This window comes from Seriola lalandi, unplaced genomic scaffold (assembly GCF_002814215.2).
Source record: "Seriola lalandi dorsalis isolate HSWRI2012SDOR001 ecotype SW California unplaced genomic scaffold, Sedor1 jcf7180002054425, whole genome shotgun sequence".
Lineage (NCBI taxonomy): Eukaryota > Metazoa > Chordata > Actinopteri > Carangiformes > Carangidae > Seriola > Seriola lalandi.
Genome location: NW_019524978.1, coordinates 4,221,002 through 4,231,990, shown reverse-complemented (window position 1 = coordinate 4,231,990; position 10,989 = coordinate 4,221,002). Strand labels below are relative to the sequence as shown.

General features: G+C 39.3%; 1 protein-coding gene across 1 annotated transcript; it reads right to left on the bottom strand.

Annotated features, from left to right (window-relative positions):
• Positions 1-501: 501 nt before the first annotated feature.
• Positions 502-8,295, bottom strand: LOC111658095 (double-strand-break repair protein rad21 homolog A-like). Its single transcript, XM_023410507.2, has 14 exons — positions 8,145-8,295; positions 6,597-6,785; positions 6,172-6,301; positions 5,795-5,894; positions 5,527-5,633; positions 5,088-5,285; positions 4,840-4,965; positions 4,461-4,586; positions 3,677-3,900; positions 3,025-3,178; positions 2,689-2,834; positions 2,079-2,258; positions 1,712-1,795; positions 502-1,484 (listed from the first exon to the last, which is right to left on the bottom strand). The coding sequence occupies exons 2-14, from the start codon at positions 6,738-6,740 to the stop codon at positions 1,293-1,295; spliced, it is 1,911 nt and encodes a 636-aa protein (XP_023266275.1). The 5' UTR covers positions 6,741-6,785; positions 8,145-8,295; the 3' UTR covers positions 502-1,292.
• Between the last annotated feature and the right edge of the window lie 2,694 nt (positions 8,296-10,989).

The window sequence follows — 10,989 nt, the reverse complement described above, 5'->3', positions numbered from 1 at the left end:
TAAAGGAAGGACAGATTTCGTCGACGGACGTTTCCGGTAACGATGTGTCCGTTTTCCTGTTCGTGTCGAAACAAGGGTTAGGTGGGTAGGGAGTCCAATTTTATTAGACAGTTGGCATAGTAACACAAAAGATAGATAGTTTATTTCGTATTAAAGACCCCTGTCTGTTTTTTTTGTTCTATGGACAGGCTGGGCTGCAGATGGTGGCTAAAAATCTGTAATTAAACACTAATGTATTCCCACTCTGCAGTTTTGTTGAATGAATGGTGAACCACTGGAATAGTATAACCCCAGACTTTAATAAAATTACTGGAAAGTATGTAAAACACAGAGACCTGAAATTAAAAGTTGATTGCTATAAATTACTGGTCATCAGTCTTTTGTCAAGTAAAAGTTTGAGTTAAACTAAAATTGTTTCTTTCAATTTAACATTATCTTGATATAAAGATTTAGAAGGATCATTGTTAACAAAAATCACATTATAAATTAATTAATATCCAGTTACCAAGTACTTAAAACACTTTATTTCAAATCTTTACAGATGTATCACAACTAGTAGTTACCAGAAGACTAAAAAGGTGGGATACTGAACTTAACTGTAACAAGTACATTACCCTAGTTACATAATGCAAAAAGGTGAATAAGCATAAACGTATAAAGGTATAAAACAAAAAAACCTTAATTGATAAACTGCCTGAATTATACATCTGAAACATATTTAATACCAGGTACGATTTACCATTTTCTTTGACAGATTAACCTTTCTGTTTATCATCATGAAAGAACAAGTGCAACAAGGAGAAGGTGGGAGAGGTTACACTTCTGAGCAATTAAACAGTACCTTTCCAAAACATGTCAAGAGTTGATACAGGATTCCATGTGAAAATACAGGGCTCTTTATCTAAAATCTGCAATATTTCCGGTGTGAGAGGGGCAATGGTACAAAACTTATGGAATGAGCAGACAATGGAAATTTAACTTACAAAACATAATGAAGCGAAGCTTACAAATTGGTGTCTAAAAAAAGGTTGCTTTATAAATATAATTGTTAAACATTCTTCCTCACTCCGTTTGAACCAAATGAATACTGCATGATTCCATCTGTAGTACAGTAAAATCCTTTTTTTTTTTCTTTTTTTCTTAAAAAGTTTCCAACCCTGCTCCCCACTACTCCCGCCCCTTCCCCTGAAACAAAATGGGCTGACAGGAAAACACAAAATAAAAAGGCAAAAAACTTGAGTAATTAAAAAAGTATGTCTGTTGGAAGAAGAGTTTGTCTGTTCTTCCAATGTCTAAATAAGGTGGAATCTTGGTCCAGCGGTGGCGACGATATCGCTGTAGGGCTCAGTCTGGGTGACCTCGATGGCTTGCTGCTTCTTAAGGACCAGGAAACTGTAAAACTTGGCAGCTGCCTGCTTCCTGTTGTTGTTCCGGCACAGGTCAAGCAGGCTGACTGAATCTGCACCAGTCTTAGCCATGACGCGCTATGGAGACAGAAACACAAAATATCAGTCGAAGTCTTTTCTTTTGACCTGAGGATCAATCAAATATGAACAAGCAAGTGATGCTCATGTTTCCCCTCCTTTTATCAAAAGACCCTCACAGAATACAGAAAAGCAAAAGTAATATCACATATAATCAGAATTTTATAAATACTGTGACAACCTTTGCAGTCTACTTAAAATGTGTTTTCAAAATAATTTTTACGTACCTGGAGACCATGCAGCATCTGCTGGGTTCTCTTGTTCCATCTCTTCTCCTCCTGATCCTGGTCTCCAGCCTGACCTTCCTCTTCCTGAGGACCACAGACAGAATCATCAGTATCAATTGGCCCAGACTTATACAACACAGACAATTAAATAAAAGCTTGTCTCTACAGAACAGCACTTCCTATACACTGGTACATAGCTTAGAAGGAATTTTACTCTTTAGCTTTGCTATTTATATTTTTACTTACTTGTTATTGGGATTTTTGTTTTAGCACTTTAGGCAATTTTTAAGCTAAGTGAAAAAATGCATCACTACTACAAACTGCAAAGTTTCCAGTGTACCAGAGAACACAGTTGTTTTTATCTCACCTCTTCCTCATCGCTATCATCCTTCTTGTCTTTGCTCTTCTCACCAAGGAGGTCCAGCTCAGGGACAAGCTGGGTGAGGTTGACACTGCTCTCCTCTGGGGGCAGATCCACCTGAGGCATGTCTAACCTCTGAGACAAGACTGAGCGGTCAGCCACCTGCTGCTGCTCCAATGGAGCCATCTGAAAGAGGGAAAGCAGTGTGCAAGTCAGGACCAAGCTAGGACACACTGCAGTCATCTGAATGGATTATATTTACTGTTTTTCCCATTTGACCGTTGAGCACTTCCCAAGTTCACTCCTTCAGAAAATTCAAAATACAAAAATCCTTATCTGGTTTATTGTCTTTCCTTTAGATAACAAATAAGACCAATGTGACATGATTATAATCAAACCATGAAATTTAGTCTAAAACAAAAAGCAGTTTAAAAAATGGGAAACAAATTTCTACATATTACAGCTCAGCTGCTTAAGCACTGAAAACAATACAGCCTTTAAACAGCACTTTTGGATTTATACATTTTGTCACCTCCACATGATATGCTGAGGAGAAAATATGCACCCTCAATTAGAGCATTTGAACAAAGAAAAACAAATGTTAATAATTACTTACAGGAAGGGAGCCCTCTTTGTCAAGGGTCTTGCGTTTGACACCACGGGGTGTAGAGGGAGGAGGCATGACTGTCTCATCCAGGGTTGTCCTGCTGCCCTCCATTGCAGAGGCTGCCAGCATACTAGGCTCCTCCATGATCGTCTGGTCTGAGGGAGATATTAATAGATTTCATAAAGAAATGCTTATGTGAACAGCTAAAGTTAACAGTGAATACCAGCCTTATTCATTGATGGCGTCTCAGTTAAGACCTGCCCCCAGTCTCTCTTCCTCTCATGCAACTGATGACATGTCTGCACTGTGATATAGCCTCCTCTCATCTCTTCCAGCATAACTTACCAATAACATCTCTGTGCTGACTCATGACCTCCTCTCTAGGTACCTCTGGGTTCTCCAGCTCTTTGAGGAACTCATCCAGACTGTCTGCCTCTCCACCCTTTCGCCTCTTCCTCAGCTCATCTGGCACCAGAGGCGTCAGGCAGCGGGTGAACATCTGACATCAGAGATTTAACAGTTAAATATAAATAAAAAAATTATAGTAGTACAATAAAAATGTTGGGACTTTTCAGGGAGACTGATGAAAGACATAAAGAATGTCTCCTTGATTATGCATCAACACATTTTAAATTCAGTATTCAGGAGGGGTAACGTGGGTGTGAAAGGATAGGGAAAAGAGAGACAAAACCAATCACTTCAACCACCTCCCGTTCATTCAATGCTCTTATTTAAAATCCACATCCTGAACAGAATGTCAATGAAAAATACATTATATATAAATATATTTACACACACACACACACACACACACACACACACTTTCTCTTTTTCCATTAAACAGTATCACAGTCTGACACACTTGGAGAAAAAGACCTTTGGTGTGACTTACTCATTACCAATGGTGATATTGCCTGTAAGTGACTTCAAGCAGATAGCTGACAGTATATTCTTAAATAGTTAGGGTATGTGCATATTTTTAACAAACATTTGTTACCTTGAGCAGCCTGGCGTTCCACAGGGGTTGGGCAGGAAGAGAGAAGAGCTTCTCAACTCCTCCAGTTTCCTTCCACATCATAAGCTTCTTGGTGGGAGGTGCGAGGTCCAATGTGGTGACAATGTCCGAGTAATCAGACAGCTGGGCCCTGATGGTCTTACTGTCCAGCTCCTTCACACTATCCACAATGAGCTTCCTCTTACGCTTCGCCTTGGTCTCTTTCACTGGAGGAAGAAAAAAAAAAAAATGTAGCTGATGCCTGTTTGACCATCATTTCTCATCATTAAAGGGTTAAACGTGTGTTATGGTTTTCAAACAATGCTAAGCGTAAGGACTTCATTGGTCAATTATATATCAGTGCTGTGTTGCTCAGAGCTTTGTGCAGTCTCCTTACTCACAACATTCCCTGTAACTGCTGAATACAACAAGAGTTATTTAAGGGATGGATACCTAGAATAAAAGGTATAGAAGAATCTACAAGTTGACAAATCCCTATGGTTTCTCAGTGTAAGACAGTAATATAGTCATTTCGGCAAATCCTCGCCTTCAGCAAAATGCATAGTGACATTTTTGTAGGCAAAGTTTCCTATGACTTCCTATTAGCTTTCTTGAATATCATTTTAAATATATTGAGAAGCATTTACAGAATGGATTTTTCAAAAATACTTTTTGCTAAAAATTTTACAGAAGAGGAATTAATACTGAATTTTATAATAAAAAATACAAATAAAATATTCATTAAAACAGTCTTTCATCTCTACAGAAGGGTGAGGAAGAGTCTTACCAGTGATGTCAATAGGCTCCAGGGCGAAGGCCTCCTCCTCATTGTGAACCAGAGTGGTCTGTTCTGTCTGATCAGCCATTGCTGGCAGTGGCTCTGCTGGGCCAGAGTCTGGGCTGTCTGGACCCGCTAGACACACAAAATTGCATTTCCCCTTAAACAGACAAGTAATGATACAATGTGCACTCCACTTATTGTGGTACATGACTAAGCAGTTTTTACAGGTCACCTCTGCAATGTTCTCCACATGTAAATGTACTTTATAGATACACAGTGACACTACTGGAGATTTAATGGAGACAGAGACAAAAAGAAAAAACAAAGAACAACAGAATTTCCTGTTTAACAATGCAATAAGGCAAAAGAACTTAGCTTTACTTACGTGACTGGAGGTTGTCAAAGTCGTCTTCATCATCTCCATGATCTGGAGGCATCATGACACTTTCTGTGATAGCTGGAGGATCATCAAAGATACCGCCGCCGTCCTCAGAACTCAGCAGTTTATCGACTGCAAGATAACAAAGAGGATTAACAATAAGTCTTTGTTACTTTATCATAATATCTTACAGACCAACTTTAACAGTAATCCAATATATTAGAATATATATATATATTTTTTTAAATGCTCACCCAACATTCCCCCATCACTGTTGCCCATGGAGCCATCCCCAAAGTCATCATACTCCATGTGGTTGGACTTGTCAGGGAGATTAGCGGGACCAGGTTCAGCCTCTAGCAAAAGGTTAGAGGCTGTGGCACCGTGCATGATATCCTCCTCAAATGTGCTGGCATCACGCATCATTTCTCGGTCGTCCATACCAAAGTCAGCTGTAGAGTGCAGCAGTTTATTATAACATATGAACAGGTCGATTTTTTTTTTCCTTTTACATAACAGTTCTATTATTCTGATAAAATGTAATGTCATATCTAAAATCAATACTATCAAAAAGGATTCTGCAGCATGATACATTCATGCTGAGTTGAAATCTAAAATTACACAGAAATGGCCTCATCTACTTATGTGAGGTAGAAAGTATGAGTGTATATATCAGTATATATAGTGTCCTACAAAAGTCATTGTCCTGCAGGAGGCTGAGGTTGCCGACATCTTCCCTCATGGTGATCTCTTCTACTCTGCTCTGGTTGAGGGTGAACTGTTGGGCCACATCTATGTCACTGTTTGAAACAACACACACAAAAAATAACATCGTGGATGAGTAAAACAGTTGGTGATTGAATGACACAAACTGAACTACACCAGTACTAGTGACATGAGCAGGTCACCAAGTATTTAATACATCAGCAGATAAAACAAGAAGTAAATGTTGTTAACTTACTCCAGATCAGGAAGCGGCTGGTCAAAGTCATGGAACTCCTCAGGTAAGGTGATGGCATTGTAGGCTGCCTCTCTGTTTTCCTCAGGTAGATCCACCACACCTGAATCCAGATACAAGTTAAGACGTTATAATACATAACTCACCCCACAAACAACAACACGTCAGTCCACTGCAACAGTAGAAAAAATATTTTTTGTTTGGGAAAACAAATCACAAATTCAGAAGAATGTTTAAGTGCTTCATCTTTACCATCTCAAATATGCCTGCTGGTTTAAGATGAGGAAAAAAAATAAAAAATAAAAAAACACTGGACACTTCACTCCTTCAAACTGCTTTCATGAAAAGAAAGATCTAAGAAGTAGTGTGTTTCTCCCTACCTGGCCTAAAAGCCATTTTGATCTTGATGAAGGCTTCATTACAGTCAGCAAGCAGGTACTTGGCTTTCCTGTGGTAGATTCTCACCACCCCAAGGAGCAGGTGGCCTGATGTACGCAATGCCATCTTTACCTAAGAGAAAAAAGGCCCAGAAAAACAGATGGAGTAGGTGTTGTGTGTCAAAGAAAAGTCATGTTTACTTGGTAAATTGTTCTTGTAAAAACAAGACTGAAGTGTGTCATCTGTGCATGAGGTATAACAGTAAAGTATGTTAAAAAGGTAAGAAAAAACACAGTGAAAATAAACCTATCTTGGCATTGTCTATGAAGACACTGCAATTGGTTGTTTCAAATATAGCAATACAGTTAATTAACAGGAATTAACAAAGTACCACCAGAATGCAGAAAGAGCACATTTCTGCTGTTACCTTGGGCGAGATGATGCTCTCCACACTGCTCTCCAGGTTGCATTCAAACACATGAGCCTTGGTCAGTTTCTTGTCCCAATGGGCCGCTAGCCAGATCTTGGCCAGCGGCCCACGTTTGCTGAGGACAAAGTGGGCGTAGAACATGGCCCTGGTTCCCCTGGCTCACACACTCACAGCAGTAAGATTTACCTGGAAAACATAACAGATTACTTTATGTATAAGGGGAGGCTATTCTAAAAAGGTCAGGACACAGAGACAATAGTACCAAAATGAAATACATGAACTAGGGGCACAGGACCATCCCCTAGTAGTCTTTGATACACAACAGATATTTTCAGTTATATTCAGCAAAACTAGCCTCATTATCTATGACAGTTGATGACATGGAGATACGGGACGAATTTAACAAAGTAGCAGAAAGTGCTTGACTGCTGCACAGAATCAATGCTTTGTAATCATCAAATTGGGTGTTTTTACTATACGCTGTGGAATAGATCACACAACAGTCTTAATGGCCACACAAAATAGAAGAGGTCTAACAGTGTTGATTGTAAATTTAGATTTATGGATCCAATTTTCCTGCTTCGTAGGATGGGCAGCATCATGGCAAAGAAACACGGTTTCCCTCAGAATGCGGGCTGGTTTTATTTTGTCAACTTTGGTTTTAACTAACTATTAGCCTTACCATTATCTGACAAAGATGAGGGTCTGTTGCCTCTTGAAGAAACTTTAGACAGTAATTTACCCCTAGCGTTTGATAAGCTTATGTCGGAGGCTTATCAGCTAAAATATCGCTAACGTGATCCCTAAAATCGATAAAAGCGCCCTTTATCGTCTTTTGTTAAGATCAATTTAAGTAACTTTAACTGTTACTCATTATTAGTAAAATACCAACGCAGAACACTATATTCAGAAAGGGAGATTTTAACGTTATCAAAACAAGCGCTGACTTCATTCAAGTTCCGCCTATTTCCCAGGGAGGGAGGCAAACATTGGAAATGCACATGTCTGCCCACCGTAACCGACACTTTTCCAGTACTGTACTTCAATGAATCATATGTTCTTAACTACCACAGACACGTGGATTATCTAAAACTGAAGTGTGCGTGGTTATATATGCACTTAGTAGAATGTATTAAGAGCGCCAAAGGATTGGTCAACGCCAGTAAATAGTCGGCGCCATCAAGTGGGTCAACAAAATTAGCCGCCAGCTAACTACAAAAGGAGCAATGACATCGTATGTTGAGTGTGTGGAGCAGAAATGTTTATGCCGAATTTACTTACTAGCAGAAAAATTAAAGCTTTTCTAAAACGACAGACAAAACTACAATTCGCCCGCTGAAATAAAGTAGAGCACGCAGGAGAAATGTGTCCATCAAAACCTGTTCATACTTTTTCCCTCTACCACCAAAACTGTATCGTTAGCTGGTCGCTAACGGCTCCTTGTACAGTGAAGGCCGCGGCGAATAACCACAAACGTGCATGCTTATTTCGTCTCGTACATTACACAAAGCAACGCGCGAATATTTCCACTGCAGACACACTTACCGACAGGACCCCTTTTAGACTGAAATTCTAGTGATTATGTTATTTCTCCCAGCGAATTCTCCCCTGTTGTACTCATTAAAACAGCCAAGATGGCGCCAGTCGCCTTCCTCCCGCTCTCCGCTGTCCTTTTAAAATCGGCAGGATGTTTACAGTCAAAAATGGCGGAGGAGGAGTCTGCTGAGGCTGACTGACAGACAGCCCGCTGTGAGCGCCAAGTGGAGATAGGGGGCGCTGTGGCACAGTGCTTACTGGACACATGTAAGGTGGATGGCTAATAAATCAATAAATATTATTATGAGTATACAATACAATGCACTATGTTTTACAAAGTTTGCATTCAGATAATAGATGTATTATTATTATTATTATTATTATTATTATTATTATTACTGAGGTTACCCGATGTCCAATAAAGTGCCTTAATAAGTGTGCATTGTCTACTCTATTCCCATCCCCAACTCTTGCTGCAGCTCCCTAATCTTTTGAAAACAGCAAATGCCAACAAACCCATTGTAACACTGGTTTTGACCCAGCCCTATTGTGACTCACATCCTGTATCTACATCTAACCTAAAACTAACTGTGGTCTCCTGATTTGCATTTTGGAAAGACTGTGACATGTTTTAGCAGGAAAAGCGTAGGTGCAATTAATTTAATTCCATTCAGGTATATATGTTGCAGGGCCTGTGGCTTACTGGGACCCTTCCATGGAAAAGAGCTGTCATTAACATTATGAGGTACACCTGTGCTGTGAAAGGCCTTTTAATGACTAATTTAATTTATCTTTAATGGATGAATGAATCAATTGATTAAGGTACATTTAAAGAGAAAAACGTAATGGGTAACAAAAATATTTACATGAGAAGGAAACAATCCACAGCCTACCAAACAAAATCAATCCTTTGAACAAAATCCTCAGTATGCAGGGAACTGGACATTCATGCAGACAACAAAACCAATTTCCAAGCAGTATATTAGATACAGAGATCTGCCCGACAGAGAGACTGACTCATCTACAATCAAATTGCAAAATTGGTATGCAGTAAAGCGGATTTATCTCATAGGCTGCAGCATCTGTTGCAGTAGAACTGCTGCCAGTTGAGCATGTTTATGATTTACGAGGAGCAGGGCTCCATGTCACTGTACAGGGATGGTTGTTTGATAACTGAGACAGTATGCACACATCATTACAGTGATGTTACATTTAGTTTTTATTAGCAGCCTAGTTTGAGTATTGATTTGTCATCATTTTAAGGCACATGCAGCAAACATCCAGGCATTGCTGGATGTCTGAGCTGCCTGTTAATGCATCATAGTCACATGATAATAACACTGGCAGTTTTAAGAGAGGAAGTAATTCCCTAAATGTATTTAATCATTTCTTCATTGCATGAGTAGTCTCATTGTGATATTCACAAATTGTTGATGTAGGCCAAATGACAAAACTCGAGTCTGCAATTGAAAGCTAACAGATGTAAAAGAGATTTAGTTAAATTTAAAATTGGATGGAGATTTTCAATGTGTTGCATCACAAATTTATGGGAATATTATATCAAGCCATTTTTGTATATATCTCATGCTTTGTGCAGCATGCAGAGAAATTGGTGTATGACACATTATAACACAGTGCTGCACAGCATCCACGTCCGGATGGTGACACAGTTTTTGGCTGAGTTCTGTTTAACAGGATAATTTTATTCACATACAGTAGCTGATTGCTGTACTGTTTTTACGTGACACGTACATCCAAACAACCTGAGAGAAACCAGCCTCTTCTGTACTGTTGTTCTCCCACTTCAGAAGAGCTACTTTGTTGACGTACAAGGTGTGAGTCACAAAGCCTGAGCATCTGATTATTTCTACATACCAAAAGAGAAGTATATTATTATCTGCACAGCTGTATGGAATAAAACATCTTGTTCTTTGGATTTACAGAAATATTTTTATATGCGTGCACACACACACACACGCACACGCACACACACATTAAGAGGAGATGTGGACTAAAAGTAGACAGATTTTTATCTAGGCAAATACTGATTGGAGAATTAGATTCCTTTAATCCTGTGAAATTAATTGTTTCTGGCTAATAGTGCCATAATGTGCCTAATCTAAATGTATTCAATTATGTCGCCACAGGGAGTCCCTTCGCCTCCTCTCTAACATAACTGTTTTATGCAGTGCTCCAAACTCAATTCCAAAGTACAACAGCAGAACATATGGTGACAATAATTTCTCATGTGGTGTGTTTTTAGTTGCAGTGTTCAAAATAAAGTTAACTCAAACAGGCAGATGCCACCGTGGCGACATAATTTCCCCCATGCCAAGACAGCAAACTGGAATACTAATCTGCAGAAAACAGTATGAGTTAGGAGACCAAATGATTCTTCAGTTGCATACAGTGTAGCTGAGTCTATCTTCAAACATTTCAGTTAGCATGCTGCAATGATCTCTGAAGTACAGCTGACAGAAGGAGAAGGACATTTATCAAATTGGGCCTCCAGTCACAGTATTTAAGTAAGGAAGAGCCCTGACTGCATACATAAAGAGATCCCTCTCCACTGCAGATAAACATCTCATCAATAGGATTAAGAAATGTTGGACTGATTAGCATAGCGTTAAATCATACGAGTAGACTTTTGCCATTGGATAGGCAAAATAGGCAAATATCCTGGGTGTAGTGAAACGCTCCAACAGTAGAGCCTGTTTCAATGCTCAGTTACTCAAAAATCACTGATTTATTTCATCAATTACACATGTGGATCTCATGCTTTTATTCCTGGTTTGGTCCACAGACCATATGAAGTGGATGCGGTCTTGGTGTAACTGTTCAAATGGGTTTCCTT

What these genes read in the sequence shown, in the direction of transcription:
- LOC111658095 (XM_023410507.2), bottom strand. Translation starts at nt 6,740, where the DNA reads ATGTTCTACGCCCACTTTGTCCTCAGCAAACGTGGGCCGCTGGCCAAG. An exon ending in CAAAATGGCTTTTAGGCCAG is followed by an intron (nt 5,895 to 6,171) that starts GTAGGGAGAAAC and finishes ATCTGGATTCAG; the next exon opens with GTGTGGTGGATCTACCTGAG. An exon ending in CAGCCGCTTCCTGATCTGGA is followed by an intron (nt 5,634 to 5,794) that starts GTAAGTTAACAA and finishes TGTTTCAAACAG; the next exon opens with TGACATAGATGTGGCCCAAC.